This window comes from Astatotilapia calliptera, chromosome 12 (assembly GCF_900246225.1).
Source record: "Astatotilapia calliptera chromosome 12, fAstCal1.2, whole genome shotgun sequence".
NCBI lineage: Eukaryota > Metazoa > Chordata > Actinopteri > Cichliformes > Cichlidae > Astatotilapia > Astatotilapia calliptera.
Window position 1 is genome coordinate 26,349,536 of NC_039313.1, and position 21,942 is coordinate 26,371,477.

Sequence of the window (21,942 nt, forward strand, 5' to 3'; positions counted from 1 at the left end):
TAAGGTTTGGGAACTGCTTGTCTTTTATTCCATCAGGATAATCATCTTTTGTTTTAAATTACTTTCTTCGATCAGAATAACAACAATGATTGGCGTACAAAAATAGAAAGAGAATTGCGAAGTGCCTCGATACCACATATACAACAGGAAAATATTTTACAGTAACAAAAATCAAGTGTTAGAAAACACACAAAGGATCTCACATAAAGCCACCAAAGTATTACACTCGACACTGGTCGACTGTCTCTCATTATCCTCTGACATTTCACAGGCTGTCTCTGACATTTCTCGCACCATCTGCACGTTGCAAAACTCGTAACATCTTCCCGAGGAGCTTTGTTTTGTAGAAAAAAAACCGTCTCCTGAACAATTTCCTCAGCCGCTCTCTATTTTTTTACTTTGAAAAGAGCAGATCTGCTTGTCTCGTCTCTTCTCGCCCTTTATATTTGTTTCTTCCTCTCTAAAAATACCCCCATCTTACAGTACTGATGCACTGCCTCGGCTTCGTGCACGCCTTACTTTTCCGTTTGACACTTAACCCGGAGGCTATTTCAAACTGTGAAAATACAAGAAAACCTAAACTGACAATCAACAACACACACTGGCAATGACTTAAAATTGATACCTAAGAAAATTTGAGGTAAAGTCTGAAGTTTCAATATTTGCCATGTTCAATAATTAAAACATGTACATATATTTATATTAGACACACATAAAGAAATAGATGAAACCCTCAATGGAGAAATGTGGCGTGGGTTCACTGCTTCACTTTTGTGAGTTTTTGTGCTACCATGGATCTGAAAAAAGGAAATGCTCAGTTTATTCTAGACTCGCCTAGTTAATTAGATTTTATTAAATAAAGTCTGCACATCGGTGACAGAGGTTTGATTTCACAGGCTAGTTTTTACTAAATATCTGATAAACAGAAACAGTGCTCTGTTTTCTTAATTAAATGTTACTTTAGCTTAGAGCCCGACTGATACCGGATTTTTAAGACTGATACCAGTATCGGGTGATTTAAATATCAGATATCCCGATTTATCGGCCAATATTTTTTTTCTTCTCAGACACAGAACTTTCTCAAAATTCGCAGATTTCCTTTCCCCCCCAACTTTTCACATTTTTCCTGTGTAGTTATTTATTTACTTGTCTGCTGACTGCTCACATCAGCTGGTTGTGGAGTTTGATCCAGTGCCCTGCCTGGAGGAAAGCTGCAGACATAGTTTGCCCTCTGGTGGACAAACTGTGCAACAACAACCACAACATGAGTTCAACTTAAGAGCGTTTCTCCCGTTTCTTCCTTGCTTTTCAAATGTGTTTATCACAGATAAGTCTGCTAATATCAGCTGACAGTATTGGCAGGACTCTAGTTTAGCTTGTTGTGTAAGACTGGCTTTTTGGAAGGTATGCTACAAGTTGTGATTCGACATCAGAGATTAAATCGATTATTATTCTTATTATCACTTAAAAGTATGGACGGTTTTACTCGCTAAGGTATTCCTCAATCTTTAAATGAAATCACTTAACGAGTTGTCTTTCATAGTGTCCGCTGCCACTGAATGTGGAGCAGTGTTGGCAATAACACGAGGAACAGTTAAAACAGATGTAAGATCACTGCACAGAGTGAATTTGGAAAAGCTTCTTGTTTTGTAGGCCTAACAGAGAAGCAGATGAGTGAGCGCCACTGTACAGTTTGTTCTGTACTGAGAATTATGACGAGGGAGTGTTACATACTTCAATCTGATTGTTAAAAGTGAACTGTTTGAAAAAGACAGGGGAAAAAAGGGAATTACTGTTGAAGGTCCTGATCTCAGTTATACTGGAACTACAGATGATGTGGTCCTTTACCCACACTTTAATTCACTTTTTAAGCATTAAACTCTTAATTTATTGCTAATTTATTTATTCATTTTTGTTTTGCAGCCCTTCAGCACCTCCTAGAGAGCAAACAAGGACCAGTCACCAAAACTGCATCGTTGACTGCACTCACCAGCGCGTTTGTTTTATATGAACAGCTGTCGTGGTCCGACACAGTTAAATATAATGCTACAGAGAGTTTTTACGGAGATCCCATGTCTCCTCATATATCCTCTCTAACTGTGTTGTTTTGATAAAAGCCTTAGCTCTCTCGATCAAACTGCACAAGCTTGAATTGAAAGTGTCCAATGATAAGCGAGTGCGCTGCCTCAGTGTGCAGTCTCACTCAAAATGCTCTTTGGTCCAAATTTTCATACGCAGTCCTGAAATTCCCCCGTGCTGTGCCAAAAGCCCTTGGAGAGAACTGTGATATATAGAAAACAAGTGCAATAAAGCCATTATTTAGAAAGCTTTACATTGTGTGTGACTGATTTTTCAAAGGCTCGGCTGAAATCCAAAACACGAGTCATTCTTGATTTTTCTCTATATACACAGATATCTACATTCTGATCATTGCCATCACTGAGGTTGCAAAGGAACCCGAAGTAGTGCGAAGGCCACTTGTCAGCGTTGTAATTAAATAAGACATTAACCACCGAAGCGCAGCTTTGAGCTGCCAGAAACCCAGCGCCCTTCCTTTTAGAGACTGCAACAGTAGAAAATCTAAATATAATCAGGTTATTAAATGCCACTGCAGTTTCTTCCATGGCCAGTAAAGGTGAACAGAGCAGGGTTTTCATGGAGTCCAGATATTGCTTGAAGTATTTCCCTCTCAGTGTGGGCCTTTGTGAGTTTTTTTGTCCTTGAAATAAAAAAAGAAGAAAAAAAGAGAAAAGAACCAGGACAATCACCAAATAGCTTTTGTTCCTGTGCAGGCTGATGCAGTCCAGACCCTACAGGTCCTCTGTGTAGATGATGCAGGGACTAGTATCCTCACTTGACTCCAGTTTCACTGTGGAGACATACCAACGGCGGGAGCCTGTGGCGTTGTAGTTGAGCGTGGTGCGGTAAGTGTTCTTGGCATGTTTTGGGTAGATTATGGTGGTGCTCTGGTAGCTGACGGGCCTCTGCCGGGGCTCCAGGTACACCTGGGTTTTGTAGCTCCTCCAGGTGCAGTTCCGCACCGCCACCACCGTCTCGCTGAAGGACGTAGCCGTGGGAACGGGGGTGCAAAACACCCGGTCGCGGTAGTGCTTGTCGGAGTCGTACTTGACCTCAGAGTTACACCTGAAAACGACAAAGTGGCTGTTAAGAAACTCACGTGAAGTGGATCAATAAAGAGATGAAAGAGGATGCAAAAACAGTGCCACATCTTTACATGCGCCCTTACTTGATTTCCTTCTCTGGTTTGGGGTTGACCTCGATGCTTTCTCCAAAGAACACGGGGTGCATGCGAGTCTTGGGGTCGGTTCCCGTGGAGTTCAGCAGCAGGTAGGGCAGCTGTGCAGAGAAAACACAGGTTACAATCTCACATATAAGCAAACAATCATCCCAGATAAGAAATCCCAAAAGAGCCAGTTCAAATCACTGGAGTCCCCACCCTGTTTCTTCTCAACCTCGCAACAACTCTCCTTTTAAAAGGTACAGGCCAGTACTACAACAATTAGACCAGAAAGACGACAACAACACTTTCACTCTCCAGCCTGTCTTTATCAACAGGAAAAGCTGTAAAACGTGTTAAAATACATTTAAAAGTTCAAAAACGTAGCCCTCCTTTTCCTGCCCTTATGTTCCAACATCCCAGCTCTAAGGAGGTTAACACACCCACACCACTGCTGGTAGAGATGCAGCGTGTTACTCAATGTGCTTTTTAAAAAATGAGTTTAGATTACAAAAGGTTAGCTGCACTACCTCACATGCATTAATTATGTTGATTGAAGACATTTTCTTTTAATCCATTAACAAATTTGTCCCCATATCCTCCTGAAGCTAAAGCTGACTTCTTACTGAAGTCAAAAACGCTCCAATCAATACCTGTACAGTTTATTGGCTATATGTTACTACACAGGGTTGTTCACGTTGTTATGACATGTGGATTACAACACTTCTCTTCCAAATATCACGCAATACAAATTTGAAGTATTGTTTTAAGCACACCCCCATTATTTGGTTTTGTTGTATAATTTGTCTGTTGAAGCTCTGATTGTGACTTGACCTCTGACCTACAAGACTGGCCCCCTCTGGAGCCTTCAGTGGACACAAAAGCTGGTACAGCAACAATGCAACGAACCCTTTTCTGTACACGTGCGATTAAAACTCTAACCCCGTCTGAATCAAACCACTCCACAACCGCAGCTCTGCTCCCTCTCACATTACACAGGAGAAGCTGTCACATGCTGCGGTTTGGACTGCACATGCCGCTACAGGGGACGAGCAAGAGAAGGCCAAGGGCGCTGCAGATCACCGCGAGAAGCTCGTCTTACCTACAGCCTACCATCATTGCCGCGCGGGGCTGTCTGTACGACGGCGCCGCGCTTCAACAGCTGCCACGCAGCAGCGAACAAAAAGCCGAACCTCAGCCTGGTTCGTTTTTCTGCTCTGTGACTTGGAAACAGCGCGCGAGGGTCTGATTGTCTTTCCACCGCTGCTCCAGCGTGGAGAGCATTCCAGGTATTTCGCCGCAGACGGTGCGCTCTGGCAAGGTCTGCAAAGCAAACAGTTGTGAATGGAGGGGAGGCCTCCTCCAGGCGCCGTATCCCCGAGCATGTACACACAGCACAGCACCCCCACCACCACCACCCCACTGGAAGCACATATCCACGTAAGAAGAAATAGTGTGCAACTGAGTAACCCACACAATGCCGAGCTATGGAGAGAAACGCCAACCCAAACACAGACTTCCAACTGTAGGCTGTTTGTTGCAGCAAAGTCTGTGTTTGTGTGGATGTTATCCAAATATCAATAGTATTGATACCAGTGCTGGTATTGGTATCGGACTGATACTAGCCCGGTAGGATCGATACTTTGTTTCTACTTTCTGAAGCCCAGATTCTACTTGGCTGCAGACACAGACACGGACAGCTGGAGAGCTGACAGCCGAGTAGTCTCCAAAAACATCCAGTTTCAAAATGCATGTTGTCTAAACTAATTATTATGAAACGTAAATAACTGCATTGTCCTAAAATCATGACACGCTGCTCTCCTTTACATAAGCTACCTTTATAGATTTGAAGTATTGGTATTAGTATCGACACTGACCCTGTATTCACTTGCTATCTGATCGATACCAAAATTTGCTGAATTGCACAGCAGTAGAGGCATTAGAGGCAGAGCCAGGCTCATCAGTGTCCCACAGCAAGCCAAATGTAAGAAAAAGTCATCTGTCTCCTTCCTGTCTAATCCACCAGCAGCTGGAGCCACCTCCTTGAGCTGGACACGTCCACAGCCTCTGAAATACACGCGATTACACGACCACGCATGTGCTTTTCATGCATCCTGTCGCTCCTGTAAATCTCTTCACACATAAAAAGATGCAGATATAGGAATAATTATCCTGCATCTGCATGAATTTGAACCACGTTTGAAAACGGACGAAGCTGGCTGAGCATTTATCTGTGTTTAATTTGAGAAGTGAGAGGTCATCAAACACTTGTGCAATGGCCTGAGGTCGCTTTAGCGAGCCCCCCCTGCCAGAGGATTATTCTTAGGTAGCATACAAAAACAACACAGAAATAGATTTGGAAGGAGTAAAAAGACAACAAACAAACAAAATTCGGCGCATAGTTACACCTCCTTTCATCCTGCCAGCAGATTTATACTCAGTAAACTTGGAGAAACTGTTTTTTAGATAGAAATATTTGACTCTTTTAATTCAAACAGGCCCACATACAGAAGCGGGAGCAGCTCCTTTCTTTAAAAAAAGAAAAAGAAGAGGGAAAAACCACAAAGCGGAGGAGTCACTCTAATCCAAACCTCCAGAGGATTAGATGATCGTTTTTTTTTGCTTCACGTCCCAGCACACACCAGTTTCGTGCACCTCCCAGGATGCAGCGCTCCATTTCTGAGGCCTCTTTTGAAACACTTTAAAAGCCACCTCAGCCTGTGCAGACATGTTCTTAAGACTTTTGGAACTGGGAGTGACCTGGAAATGATTTTCAATCAAATCAGTCTCGTCATGTGATTCACTGCAGGACGTGCCAATGAAAAGTGTTTGCCTTGAAAGAAGAGACAATGTCTCATGTTATGTTGCTTACCCAGCAAAAAAACAAAACAAAAAACAAAGTATTGCCTTAAACTGCAATGTCTGACTCATTTTGCACATTTGTTTATCATATAGGCAGGAAGCTATTTAGGATTTTCAGATAAGACAAGAAACAGCAAAGATCAAAAAGGCTATATAAAGACAGAGTTTTTATTACTTCCACATTTAAACTCATTGTGAACAGCATTTAATGCAGAAAGATGCTGGCTTCCAGATGTCCAGATGTTTTTTTTTAGACTTCAGTGATCTTTTTGGTGATTTTTGAGGTTCTTGGATACCCTGCAACTTCATTTTGATGCTTCTAATTCTATTCTTTTTAAGGAGCTGGGCTTGTGAGTGTTCAGAGATTGAGCAGGACTAGCAAGATATGGACAAAAATATTAATATTAAGCAAGAGATCAAAGTCAGAGTAAAATAGCCAAATAAATGAGTGTTTGAAATGGATAGTTTTGCACCTGTAGGGGACTGTCTGTACATATTTGTGCTACTGACTTTTCTAAATCCCCCACCCCCCATGAGAATGCAACATGACAGACTGTGAAGGCTAATACTGCACATAGCTTTAGGATAACAAGCAAAACAGGTTGAAGTACTGCCCTAAAAATCAACTAATTTGAACCAGCAGGTTTCAAAAAGAGGGCACTGACCTGCTGCTGACGGTTAATTTACAGGATTAAAAGTCTGGTTTTCTGTCTACAAGTTCACAGTCGCGATCCTGTAGCAACAGCAGACTCTGAGTAAAAGCCTGATCCAAGGTTTTTCATATGCAAATCCTCAAATACCATTATTATTTTGATCACATTTGACTATTTACTGATTTGCTCAGCCTGCCACCTTCATTCATGCTGATGAAGTAACAGTGTTAATAAGTGTCATCGTTCTGAGTGAATTCTGGAAAGGACCCCTGGGAGTCCCTGGGCCCTAATTTCGTAACAGGGTTAGACTCAGGGCCCAGCTGATGCACGAGGCTGAAAAAATAAAAACGTTTTACTGTATTGTGGAGGGCCCAGTAGCAAGAGTGCAAATTCATAAGTTTGCAACTGAATTCCAGAAACACACACACGCACTCATAGAGAAAGCGAGAGAGAGCTTCCAGATGTTGTGTGAGGGGGACTGATGTGAAATCTGTTCCTGGCCAAAAGCTAAAATGACTTTCAGGTTTTCAGTTTCTCTTCCTTCAGCGTCATTACTGAAGATGAACTCCTTTGTCCTTTAATTCATTGTGTCACTGAAGCATCTGAGTGCAAAATTGGGCACAAAGAGCAGGAATAAGTGTCCGCTCTCCGCTCACACGGCGGTATTAAAACAATAAAGTGCAACAGTTTGTTTCTTACCAGTTTCCCTTCTCTGCTTTCCTTCTTATAATATCCATGATGGCTTTCGACGGGCGTCGTGCAGCTGCCCGAGCGCGACTCGATCAGAGCCGGAGAAAGCGAGCAGAAGGGCGGACTTGGACTGGGGGGCAAACCCGAATCTGGACTGTCGAGCAGACCTTCCCGGTTCTTTCCTTTGAGGCTGTCATCCATCGCTTGTAAATGTAGGTGCCCCACCATTTCTGGGACGGCTCAGTTATTTAAAAAAAAGGAAGCCCAGTCGCACTCACAATACTTTTTTCTTTCCTTGAAGCGCTCCTGAGTCGAGCAGAAACAATCCTGTGCGAACTCTCTCAAGAAGACTTCTGCAAGTGAGGAAAAGAAAAAAAATCAGGGAATGACATTTAACCACTGGCCACAGGCTTTGGACAAAACCCTCAGATTGATATCAGCTCAGCTTCAAACTTTACTGTACCTGCTCGGTGTCAAGTATCCACTTTAATCCGGAAAGATATTCCAAATATGCGCGAAGAAGTCCGAAACAAACACACGGTAGCCACGGACTCAGCTCCAACGTGAAATATTATGTGATTTATAATTTAAAAAAAACCAACCAAATAAACAAACAAAAAAAAACTATGTAGTAAAACTCGCGCAAAAAAACAAAGAGTCGACAGCGCGTCTGGCACCGAGCTGCATGAGAGCTCCTCTGCTCTGACCGTGTGTTCCAGTATGTGTGCGCCCTGTGTGTGCGCGCTCTTCACTGGAGAGCTCCCTCTTAATGATCCTGCCAGGCTTTTTTCGGCCCCCCCTTCGTACCTGGATCTAGTCCAGCCCTCATGATCTGGATCACTTCCATGTACAACCGACAGGGGCGAGCACATCCTCCCTGCTCCTCCCGTACACTTTGGCTGGTGTGTTTTGCGAACCTGCTGACGCGCATTTAAGCAAATTATCTAATTTCCTGACTGCTGCAGTCGCCGATCTGCTTAGATATATTATAATTAGTAGGTAGGGACAAGTAATTAATCATCCGCTAGTAACGAGAACAGATGCTGTGATGGAGTCGTTTTATAATGTTGGCGAAGAAGAAAAAATTAAAAACAAATAAGTATAATAAGCAAATTGTTCTGGCACTTGTTCAGCGTTTGCACTTGGTTATAACTAATAATTAATTGTAAGTTAATGATATACGACTTCAGCAAAGCAACCCTTTTATTAATTATTAGCACCGTTTCGTGGCAATTCATGTAGTAGTCACAAAATGCGATTTTGTGCGTCTATGAGGATGCATGGATATTCAGCAGGACTGTTTCGGTTGGAAGCATGTTTGTATTTTTTGGAGACCTCACCCAAATAGTTTTGTTGCCTCACCCTAACCAAAGAGAGAGTGAAAAAAATGTAAGCATAAGAATAAAATGGAAGAATTTCTGACAGTAAATTCTTTCCCATTCATTTCCCCACGAGGCCTCGCTTCCTGTCTCTGGGCATTCATGTCATGAAAAAAGTTCAAAAGTGTCATTAGAAACGAATAAATATATAAAATTTCAACACTATTTTAGATCATTTTTTGGAGATTAAGTTGTATTTGGATAATATGTACTTGTGAATTGGTCATTTACAATTAATACATGCTACTCATATTTTGCAAATCAATAAATCACTCATTGATTTATGACTGAAGTTAAATAAAAATGCGTTTAGAAATTCTCCTTCATCATCTGCACCATTGCCAGCTTATTTTGTCACAGGCCTCTGCAGGGCCCAGTAGCCATTCATACATAAAGAGTAACTGGTGTAAGTCCTGTCTGTGCACTGAGCAGTCAGCACTGTAGTTTAGTTTGCTGTTAGCAATGTTAGTATACTGGGTGTTATCCATTTTTTGTGTTACTGCTGTGATTCATCAGGTTGAAACTTGTATTGCTGACATTTTCTTGCAATTTCACCAACATGAAAAGATATTTTTTTCAAGTGTATTTTAGATAACTTCAAAAGTCTTTTTTTCCCACTCCAACCCTTTTCAAACACACAATGCCGGTATTGTTACAATATTTTTCCCCATAATCTTGTTTTTCACTGTGAAACTTTCTAAATACTTTCATGCTAAAGCTTTATAAACTTTTTAAACCAACCACAACGCCGACTTTTAGCCTTTGAGACTTGCATATAATGTTTAGTATCCTTTATAGCTTTAGAAAAAAAAGACCTCTCTGAATTTTAAGTCCCAGTTAGGTTGAAGATGAATAAAACCCTCTTCATGTGAAACACATCAGTGCAATCTTAAAGACAACCTTGGAGAGAGGAATGATGGTGGGGTAAGAATGTGGGATATATTTTTGCAACTCTTTGGAACCTTACTAATAACTGAGGACCATTTAAAAGCCACACTCTACCTGAGTATTGTTGCTGACCATGTCTATCTCTTTATGAGGATAGTGTACCCATCTTCTGATACCTACTTACTGCAGGATGACAGTCCATGTCACAAAATTCAGATCCTCTCAAACTGGTTTCTTGAACATAAAAATGAGCTCCCTGTACTCAAACGGCCAATAGAGCACCTTTGAGACGAGGTGGAATACGAGAGTTGTGTTGTGGGCGTGCAGCTGACAAATCTGCATCAACTGTGAGACTCTACCATATCACTATGGACCAAAATCTCTGAGGTATGTTTCCAGCACTTTACTACATCTATGCCATGAAGAATTTCAGCAGTTCTGAAATCAACAGGGGGTCCAAGCGATGTATCTAACAAAGTATTTTGTGGATGTAGACATGTGTAGGCATGCATTTGCAAAAAGGAAGAAGAAAGAAGTCGGACAGCTAAACAAAATAGAGTTATCTACCATCGTTTTTGACACAATCTGTTTTGAAAACATGCTCTGATAAGACCTGAAACCTCCAAATATGGAAAGCTTTTCACACAAAGCTATTCAAAAGTTCCCCAGATATATTCAAAGATAATCCTGTCCCGTCAAGAAGCATCCTTGTGCCAGTCGTGTTTAGTTAAGTGAAGAAATGCTCAGTCAGCTGCTTTGTTTAAGCAGTTTGCTTTTGTTTGGAAAGCATTTAGTGAGGAAAAGAGTGATTCATTATTTTTCAGGAGATCTGCGTGTCTGTAGCTATCCTTCCTGGTATATTTCAGGACTGGGTGGAGACGGGTGGTAACTCTCCATCCAGCAGCAACCAAATGAGTTGCTCTCACACACACACACAGACACAAACAAAGCAGACCTGAGTGAACAGGCAGCAGTCACTGTGTCAGACAGAGGAGACTGAATTGAATCCTTGTTGATCATTCCCGACTAACATCTGCACTCTCTGTTCATACTCTTACAAACAGCAGCTCTGCCAAAAGGGAAATCAGAGCATAAATAACAGCCAGTGTAGAACTGCACAGACTCTTAAGTGGCTGATTGTATCTTTGATGGTCCAGCAGCTCTTCATGGTGATTACCACAGATTTCCAGGAAATCATGCATGATGTTTTTTTCCCCCTCCTTGTTTGTTTTTTCAGTTCTCATAAAAACTGAGATAACTCTGTGTTTGCCTTTGTTGTCTGGAAGATATATTTAATGGCATGCCTGTTAAGCCTGCACAGCTGTAATCTTGTTTGCTGAGAACTGTTTTCCCTCCTCCATGTATTCTGTTTGGAAGCCGCAGCAGGAAACCGTGGAGAGAGGTTTTTACTAGCATTCCCCGCATCAGGTGTTTTTTTGTATCATCGTGTCCATCCTTAAGAGCCCAGTGATGCTGATCCTCAGACATTCCATGGATTAGTGTGGAGATCTGGTACAGATTAGCCGTAAAACACTGGGACCCAGATGATGAGCACTTTCGTGGGTGCAGGCATGTCTGTGAGCATGCCGAAAGGAGGAGTTGCTCAATTGCAACCTCAGCGAAGGATAACCCAGAGAACTGTGAAAATAACAGGAGTGAGCATGGTGGAATTTTATCTTGGTATTTTACACATGGGTCGGTTTCTCCATGCTGCACGTGGACGCATTGATAGATCAGTTCAAACCCACAATCAGCCTATCTAATTCTAGTCTGCAAGTGAATATCTGAAGCTGTCTTACATATAGAAATGTGGAATCGAATAGTTTCATGAGAACTGGGTTCTCAGGTTGAGGTATGGGCTTTGGGTCAATGCTGTAGATTTGCTGCAGTGCCGGTTGCATGACAGTCTTGGAAAATCTTTAGCTGTCAGACAGATGACCTTATCTTTGATTATAATACTTTTGTATTCAGAGGAATTCATTGTAAAGTCAATGACTACAAGGTGTCCAGGTTCTGTGGCTGCAAACAAGCCCAAATCATCATCCCTTCACCACCGTGCTTGACAGTTGATATAAAGTGTTTATGCTAATTTGCTGTGCATGGCATAACAAGGTGTTTATGGTCAGACAGAAGTCTTGTGGTTTGTTCAAATTCAAGTTTGTAAGTCGTTGCAAAGGCATAAACTGTGAGATAATAATAGTATAACTAAATAGCAACCAGAAAACCTTGTTGTTATTTGGATGAACTGATTGCAAAGTTATTAAACATCCTCTTTAGAAACATATTGATTAGGTTCTTATAGACTTTTATGACTATTACATTAATGTTGTTTTGTGTATCTATGTTACAAATAAATCTGAGACAGTTTGACACAGTTTAGCTTCATTTCTAACACGCAAACACAACATCAGAGCTCATTTCCCCGGCATATTTCAGTGCCCATTGTTTGGTTTTACAGGTTTTACAAAGAGGAAGTTAGTTCAGCTGACAAGAAGGAGGTTACTTTATGACCAAACTGAATGTATTTTCCATGTCCTTCATCACATGTTCAGGGAGATGATTAACTCCATTATTATGTTTGGGACGGCAATTTGCATACCTGTTTTATCCTTTCAATTTATTCAGTAAATGTTATTTAACAGGCACCTTTACCATTTTGACCCAATTCTGTTGGAGCTGATTGAAGAGTTCTGCAATCAATATTCTTCCTGAGTTTCTGAGTGCTTGGAGATCCCAGGAGGCGTTGATACAGACACAGTGGGGGAGGAAAGTCAAGCTGTCGGCTGATGATTCATTTTTTTAAGTACTCCATCATCCTTCCCCCTCACAGGGCAATCATTCCTCACATCCTGCCACACACACACACACACACACACACACACACACACACACACACACACACACACACACACATGGGAGAACACAAACATGTTTGCATAGAGTCAGAGGCTCGCTCTCTTACACATTCCTGATCTGCAGAAATCTCTGGCATTCTCTCCGCAGTCACACAACCCTGCCAAGCCAGCTGTACGAACTGCACCAGAGTAACAGCAGGACGAGGAGGGGGGTTGGTGTAGGTGTGTCTGTGCGAGTTTGTTTGCATGCAACAACAGAGCAACAGGCATTTAGCCCCCTTGACCAATTTTTCACATTTTCACTGTGACACCTTTGAGACGCATATTGTCTCGAATGTGTGCAGCTCACTGTTCGTGACGGGGTGTGTGCCTGCTTCGGCGCAGCCCTCAGTGTAAACAAGGCACAGAGGGGCAGTTCCCAGCAGGACGAATATTTTGAGCTGACGGGGACGTCAGAGTTGTTTCCACACACAGACTCAGCTGTGAATCTTCTCCATGTTGCAGATAGGTGACCATTTCTCCAGTTTGCCTTTCACACAGTATAGACGTAAACGGCGGCTGCTCGTTCAGCAGACTCATGTGGCCCCGCTGCACCTCTCCTCTGATAGCCTTACCCCTGCCCGTTTGAAAAGAAACAGTTTTTGACATGATGATTGATGAGCCTGGCTGACTTTCAGTGTGCCATCCAAACCACAGAGTTCAATGTGAAATGCACTTCTCAGGAGCCTGGCTGCATCTGGTTTTATTAATGTACAGAGACTTCCTCTATCTCCACTAAATCTCTTCTCCTTCCATTCTTTCTAAACTCTTTTTCTATATAGATGGTCTGAAATTGGAATATTTCTTTACTAGGGGTCAACTCAAAGATACCTCATAAAGCTACAGAAAAATGTAAACAAGAGGTTCAAATCTGGAGCGTCAGTCTAGCTCTGTGTGGATTTTCCCCCCACAATTTCATGTTGACTTGATGTAACAGGGTGGCCCTTAGCGGCTGGAAACACAGTGAGATGGACCAAGGCAAATGTAGTGGAACAGAAAGCATTTATTTGCCATACAGCTCTCCTTACAAACAATCCACTCATCAAGCTTCTTCACAGCACAATCAACCTTCTCTAATGACAACCAGCAGCCTTAAATATGTTCAGCGTTCACACACTAAACTATTATTCCACTCTCAGGTAAATTCTTAAATGCCAGCCTTCCACCACAGTATACAATATACCAATTTGAATAAATAAATACATTTCACATTTTTATATTAATAAATATTTCACACTTTAATTTTGCACCAAACCCAATTTTATAAAAACCCAAAAACCCAAGCACAAAAAGATTCACCACACTCTCTTAACCCATGGTCTCTCCTGGAACCTTTAAATGGTGTCTGGACCCCCAGGGAACATGTCTAAAGTAAAAGCATTTAGTGTAAAATTCCTGTCAACTCTAAAAGGAGGAAGCAAAAGTTCAACACAATGGCTCAATACGTAGAAGCAAGCTATCGGTTCCGCAGTTATGAGTCACTGTATTAACAGCTAGAGCAGAGGTGGGGAACTCCAGGCCTCAAAGTCCGGTGTCCTCCAGGTTTTAGATCTCACCCTGGGTCAACACACCTGGATCAAATGATTAGCTCATTACCAGGTCTCTGGAGAAATTCAAGACATTTTGAGGAGGTAATTTAGCCATTTAAATTAGCCATGTTAGAGCAAGGACACATCTAAAACCTGGAGGACACCGGCCCTTGAGCCCTGGAGTTGCCTACCCCTGAGCTAAAGCATGGGTGTCAAACACAAGGCCAATGGGGCCAGAATTGGCCTGGCAAAAACTTCAGTTCAGCCCACTGGGTGGCTTTGGTAAATGACCTACATACATTTTGGACTTTTTACTGTATGCTTTATAGGTTTTACCATTTTCCCTATTGATAATGACCTCCCCCATGGTCAATCATACGACACCAGAGTAGTTACTATAAAAATGCTTGTAGTTTTTTTGTGAGCTAACAAAAGCTTTCTTGTGTATAATTCCAGGACAGTGTGGCCAATCAGCTCCCTTTTCTTACTATTGAAGCACAAAGAGTCGTGCTGACAGATGTCTCATGTACTACAGACTTACTGTTGAAATTGCACTTCTCCTTATATTCAGATATCTGTGGTATTCGGGTTGTAATTAAATTTCACATTGAGAGAGAGGGCGGATTCATGAGTCCAACCCATTTCACATCCCCACATCAAAGTGAGCTGTAAGGCCCACAATGCAAAATGTGTATGACATCCTCGATCTAAAGGATGCTTTCATCAATCTGCTGCCGGTACAAATGTTGAATGTACGCAGGACCCTAAATCATACCCTGATGTATTGTATCGATCTATCCATATATACATATATTGCCTTGAGCTCTGTCCATTGGAGAGTCTTGTTTTTAGAGGAAGCTACATGAATATGTCTTGACTTGATCTTGGACTGAGCTGATTAGTGTTTGTGTTGCTCTGTGCAGTCTTGCACATTCTGCTACCCCCTTACTTGGACTTCCCCGGCGCTCCACAGCTGTTGGCCTTGCATGTTAGCAGCTCATCCACTCTCAGCTGTAATCAGTGATTCACCTGCACTCTTCTTCCTCTGACATCTTTGCTTTGTGTGAACAGTAAGTAGGTAAACACACGAGCTGACTTTTGTTTAACGTGTCAGTTACAGCGGCTAACTGTGTTTATCGATATACTCCATGATGCAGACTTAGAGCATTGTCTTTTATCAGCACACATGCGGATCTATGTTCTGCTGAGGTAATTGCATAGTGACAATTTAAACACGTGTAACGTCATAAAAAATTGACATTGTGCGCAGACAGTCGATAGTCAGTCTCTGGCTTATAGATATGACATGCACATGGTCCACGTGAGTCACAAAACTCTGTAAGACAAATAGCAGGGAGCAGGAGTGTCAGTGGTATCCACCCTCAGAAAAAAGAAATGCGAACAGAGATACAATCTGAGCTTTGTGACACTCTATTGATTTTCAGTGGCATTTATTGACCGAACAAGGTGTGCAGTGGTCACAGGGAGAGCTGGGCTCAGCGGGGGAGCAAACACAGCCAAGTGAGTGAGCCAAAGAAGACAAGAAAAGGTCACGGCATGTGTAAAGGACAGAGCGATAACAGCTGTTTATGTTTCCTGTCCCATTCCTCTCCATTCATCTCTACACCCGGCCCTGCGCTCTGTGCTCTGGAGGCATAAACAAGCCCCGCTCCCGGGCCGTGACAGGAGCCTTGCCTATTTGCTCAACATGTTTGCACAGGGCTGCGGTTTGGGTTCGAGCGTAAGCTGTGCATAAGTAACGAATCAAACGCAACAATTTGAGACTGATGTCAACGACAAGCAGCTCACCACAGTAACATGATATTTATTACCACACAATTAGAACAAAGCAATTTAGCCCAGGTTGTAGGAAGAAGAAACAATCTGGGACTTCCTCTTCAGTGACGCAGGGATTTATTCTCTACAGTTCATTTTCTCCAGAGAGCTTCTTTTCCTCTGCTGCCTTGGGGGATAGTTTAAACTCTCATCTCAGAGTGATTTGTGCTCCAGTCACTTCTCATGACTCGTCTCCTGCAGGCTGACAGCCCCTCTGCCATCAGAGCATGGCTGCGCTTCCCATGGTGCTTTGTGTTTGCCTTCTAGCCTGCAGGAGTGAAATGACAAGCGAGGACCACCCATGTGTGCTTTTGCCTTACTGTTCCCCAGTTTGAGTTTGTGCGTGCGCGCATGTGTCTTTGAAACCATAATCCCTCGTTTATGTTTGCATGCTTGCACCCTGGGCAGCATCATGACCCTTTATTTTGAAAGGCTGACATGAAGACTTAAAGAGATCACACCGTAATAACTGATAATTGACTCTTTTCTTTTTCATTACATAAAGCAAACACTTATTTGACAGGTGGTGTAAATACGCTGTTGTTCTGGGAAAGTTAGAGCCAATCGTTTTTGGCTTCATCGGTTTACTTTTAATCTTCTCAAAATGCTCGCTTAAATGATGCGGCACTGCTCGAGTTTAACAATAACCTGTTTGTTTGTAAGTGACAGTTAAATGTTCCCTTTTTTGAACACGTGGCTTGGAGCGGACAGCATGATTTGACAGACCCTTGCCAGATTTTTCCTACTTAACACTGTGTGCTGCATTGTAATGTATAATATTTCTCATTGCCTCTGTCAAATGCAATCAGCATTACCATTGCTCTTTCTCTCCTTTTCTCTCTGAGCCTTAACGAGGGCCAGAACCGAGCACCAGTAACAGGACTTCCCTGTAAAGTTCGGGCAGAGAGTTATTCATGAGCTGCCCATTCTCCAGAGGTCAGAGGACCTGCTGTGCAGAACGGTTTGCTGCTCTCTGGTGACAAAAAAAACACACATCTTGACTTGGCTTCATTGTTGGGGTACAAACTGTTCTCCATGTGTATCTGTCTGCTGAATGACTCACATGGGTTTCTAGCTTCAAGCATCCTGGAAAGAGGGTAAAGAAATCTCATTTATAGTGACATGCTTTTCACATGCTGTGGAGCTCAGTTATTATAAAGGATTATTAAGTATCCATTCATCTATCTAGGCAGGGTACACCTTTGACAGGTGGCAGTCTGTGACTGAACTCACACATAGAGAAAGACAGCAATTCATACTCACATTCACATATAGTCAATTTAGACTCACCTGTTAGCATAATGCATAACTCTCACAGACAGAGTGAACACACAGAAGGACTGGGTGAGGAATGATTATGCTTTAAAAAGCTGGGCATGGAGGTGTCACCTGAGACCTGCAGGCTGGGCAGCGAAGCCGGCGTCTAAAAAGTATCCAATGAACGGGCCACAGCACATGGGAGAGGTCATGCGTGATTCTGACAGCTTTATTTTGATCTACTGCTCACAAAGAGAGGACTCTGACTGGGAATCCAATAATAGGAGAGAACTTCATAAAGCGCTCTATGAAGGAATAGTAGAGCATTGCAAGGATGTTGTTTAAAGAGTTTTCTCAGGATACACTCCCATTGCTGGCATTTCCTGAGTCTTCTCTGTGTTGGTGTTGAATTTTAGTTGTTTTTCAAAGTTTGGCCCCAAATACTTTTACTCATTTACCAGTTCTACCTGTTCCCCTTGGATGGTGTTTATGATTATATCAGCCACTTGCCTCTTTTTTTTTTTTTTTTTTTAAAAACAACAACATCAAGACCATCTCTTTGTTCACATTAAGGAATTTGGCCCTACAATAAATAGAATAAAAAGAAAGGGTGAGAGAACACAAGTCTGTGGGGAACAAGCTGAGTTGTTGGTTACATAGATGAAACAGAATGAAGACTTTCTGGGGAAGAATATGTGGCTACATGTGTTAAATGAAAAAAAGACAGATCTGCAAACAGGAGCCTGGTTGTTGTGTTAGAGGTTTCCAGGGACTTGTGAATGGTGTCTATCCACAAGAATCTTCAGCCCCTCTGCTGCTCTTCTTTGGAATGGGAATAATCAGGGATTGCTGCCATAGCTGATACATCGATGGTACAGTGGAGCCATTGATAGAATTCAGGAACAAGAGCAGGAACGCCTCTTCCTAGCTGCTCAGCACAATCTTTAAACAGGTCTTGTTATCTGGCCCAGGTGCTGAGTTATCTTAGGTCTTCTTGAGTGCTTCTGTAGTTATTGCAAGGGCTGCGTCTCCAGGTTTAAGTGGGGAGATGGTAACATTTTAGTGGCAATTACTATCTTGCTCAAATCTGATGTGAAAGGTCATTAAGATTTGATGCTGGACTACTGCCTTCAACCTGAATAAACTCGTGGGAGGACTAGGTTGTATTCACAGGTGCCAAATTCTTCAAATCCAGTCAGGCAGAGCGAAGAATTCTGCTCTTAAATTTTTGCTCCACTTTATCGCTGCATTTATGTTTGGCAGATTTCTTAAAGCACGCCTGGCCTCTCTGTTCTCCTTTTTTATCAGCTTGTAAACCAGAGAAGAAAACTCTTTTTCTTCTTGAAGGTTTGGCTGTGTTCTCTTGTCACCTATGGTTTATTATTAGGGAACACTGTAATCTTTTCAGTAGCAATATGCATTGTCTTCTTCTTCTTCTTTTGGCTGCTCCCTTTATGGATCACCACAGCAGATCATACACCTCCATCTCACCCCCTCGTTGGATTCCTCCACTGTCACACCAACCCTCCACATGTCCTCCTTCACTACATCCATGAACCTTCGGTGTGGTCTTCTTCTTTTCCTCCTGCCTGGCTGCACAATCTTCAGCATCCTTTGTCCTATCCCTCCTCTGCACATGTCCAAACCATCTCCACCCTGCCTCTTTAACTTTGTCTTCAAAATGCTCAATATGAGCTGCCCCTCTCTTGTACTCATCTATACATTCTGGTCACTCCCAATGAAAGTCTCAAAGTTTCCAACACCACCTACTCTCTTTTTGTCACTGCCACCATCTGCAAACCTTGTAAACCTTCCCTTTCTTAGTAGAAATGAGGTTGTCTTGTCCAGAATTAACATCACAACTGACCAATAATGTTGTTGTGATGTCGAGTACCCAAATGTCTGCTGGACGCAGATCGAATGTTTCCAGCACCTTGTTGAATCGGTGCCATAAAGAATTAAAGCAGTTCTGAAGGCAAACGTGGTGTCCAACCCAGTCCTGGTAAGGTCTAGCTGACAAAGCTGGTGAGTCTTATAAGACTTGGACAGGTAGAACATTCATCTGGACTTTGGACCACATTAATACTGGGCAGGTAAACTGGCACTAAAATGGATATGAAGATGAAAAACAGGAAATAAGCGATGACGGTGTACTGAACACAAATCTAAACACAAGGTTAAGTGGTAATTTAGGACTGGAAGCAACGGGCATAAACATTCAGTGAATAGCAGAGGTAACTCAGAGAGCTTCTCAAAGTAATGACAACCTTTCAGTAAGAAAAGCACAAAAAAAAATCCAAATAGGCTTTTTAGATGAAAATTTTAGTCAGAATTAAGAAAGCTCCTACCATCATACTGCTGACATACACGGATGTTAATGTGCCACTATTTGTACACAGAGGGGTGAGTTGAATCTGCGTCTGTTGCTCTTACTCACTCGTCTCTGTCAGTTTCTTTTACCTTTGCTTACATTCTTTCTCCTTCACTCAAAGTCACCCAGTTTCACCCATTCAGTTAATCACTCACTTACTCATGCACTTTCTTTCTGGCATGCTTGAACTCCCTCACATCTTTTTTGTTTTCCCCTCTCCAGTCTGGCATTACCTCGTCAACAAAGCGCTGACCTTTGAACTCTCTGATTTCATTCCACTGCCTGCCTCTTCCTTCCCTCTCCACCTTCCTGGCCAGGTCATGACTTGAGAAGTGTGCGGCTGTGTTTGGAGATAGTCTTGTGAATTACTGTTCATATGTCAGCCTGTGGTTTACAGCACGTGTTGAAATTCTCCTTTGTTGTCTGACAGTGGCAGAGTGCGGAGATGGTTTACAGTTGCATGCGGGGCTGGAGGTATCTGGAAAAGCCTTGCCAACATGAAAGAGAAGCAAATTCCTCATATTTTCCCCCCGTTACATTTTCAGCACCGAGATCCAAAGTAAAAACCATTTGAACACCTGGGAGAATTTACCCTGCCAAAGAGCCAAATGGTCAACTTACCATCCAGTCCAATAACAGCGCTTCATCATTAAATGGAATTCTTTAGAAAAACCAGACGCAGGCTGTAAAATTATTAGATAATTGATCAAAGCTGGAAGTGCCTCAAGACTCCGGTTAATGGTAGACTGGAATCAGACTTGTCTATAGTGACACATGCTGACTGGGGTTGTTTTTTTCTGCAGCCCCTGTCTGGCTTCTGGCCTCAGGGAGGGTACATCTCTGAGCTGTTGCTTAACACAGCTGTGGGTAAACAGGCTGTGTTTAGATGCCCGTGTCTCAACCTGTAGACACGCGAGGACGCAGAGGCGCACAAACCGATACAGAGTGGGTGTGCTCGAAGTGCCACACCAAAAACTCTTGCCACAACTTGTTAGACTGAATGAAATTGTACTCTTGCACACCTATAGAGCATAACATGCACGCATCTTTTGCACACTGCAGAGAGATGTAGGGCTGCTAAGCAGGGAAAGTAACAGCGTTTAATCCTGAGTGGTATGTAATCTGAAGCCGGTTTCGCTAAAAGAGCTCATTGTCAGAAAGCGGAAAAAGTAAACATCATTTAAGGACGTTTTTGTGGGGGATAACTCACTGAAAGGCAATACTGTACACAGGGGAAAAAGAAATGTCTGTTTCATACTTTTACAGAAACTGTGCCATTGCAGAACAGTCTGTAAAAATAATTGCATTAAAGATAATTAGCATATCTGAAAACGCTTTACAGTGACCTCCTATTAAATCAAAATATCAAAATTTTCCTTTAAAACAAGGTGTGTGTCTTTCCATGTATAATTCCACCAAATTAAAACATATTAACATCGACCATCATATTAACAGACCACAACTGAGTATGTTACCTACAGACAGCTCTAATCACAGTCAGTGACTCTGTCATTACTCACATCATAGGCTGATATCACACTGAAGATTAACAAGCAGCTATTAAAAACCTAAACTGGAGCAAATATTGTTTTTTGACTCATTATTGGGGAGGTGAAAATACATCCATCCATCTTCTTAACTACTCATCTAGCTCAGGATGTCCCTGGAGTGTATCCCATACTTTGCTACCCCTCCCCCCTCTTGTGTTTAGTTGTTTACATATTATTTATGTAATATGTTTACATATTATTTATATTTTCACCAGTTGTTGTTTTTGTTGTTGAGAATTTTAATTGTACTTTTTGTATAATAGTTTCTCAACAGTACTTGTTTGTTTTTAATTTGTTAACTAGTTTGCGTGCACTTTTTAATTAAGATTTTTCTAAAAAAATTGATAACATTCATTTTCTATAAGCATTTTGTATTTAGTGTCCTGAGTTTCAGCTATTTAATAATAAAAAAGGAAACATCACAAAAAATAATTAAGGTCATGAAAATTGAGATTTAGCAATTCAATGAGGCATCCACCGTATTTATTGAAAAGTATCGGTATCGGCGATACTGGCCCCTATTTACTTGGTATTGGATCGATACCAAAATATGTAGTATCGCACACCACTACTGTAACTGTTGGCATGATGATATTGTATGAAGTCTTCAAATAAACCAGTGACAGAAAACCACTTGCGTCTGCCTGTGCTTCGAGGGAATTATAACTACTGCCGCGTCCATCCAGACATAATTCAGTACATCATCACAATGTATATCCAGCAAAAACAGGGTAACACAATGGAAGTCAGTAGGTGAAGTAGAAAAAACAAAGAAAGGAACTCCCTGCAAAACTG

At 42.0% G+C, this 21,942-nt stretch overlaps 1 protein-coding gene across 1 annotated transcript; it reads right to left on the reverse strand.

The window, feature by feature from the left end:
* On the reverse strand, positions 1 to 8,299 carry rflna (refilin A). Its single transcript, XM_026187960.1, has 4 exons — positions 7,907 to 8,299; positions 7,453 to 7,796; positions 3,248 to 3,357; positions 1 to 3,144 (listed from the first exon to the last, which is right to left on the reverse strand). The coding sequence occupies exons 2-4, from the start codon at positions 7,669 to 7,671 to the stop codon at positions 2,811 to 2,813; spliced, it is 663 nt and encodes a 220-aa protein (XP_026043745.1). The 5' UTR covers positions 7,672 to 7,796; positions 7,907 to 8,299; the 3' UTR covers positions 1 to 2,810.
* Positions 8,300 to 21,942: the final 13,643 nt, after the last annotated feature.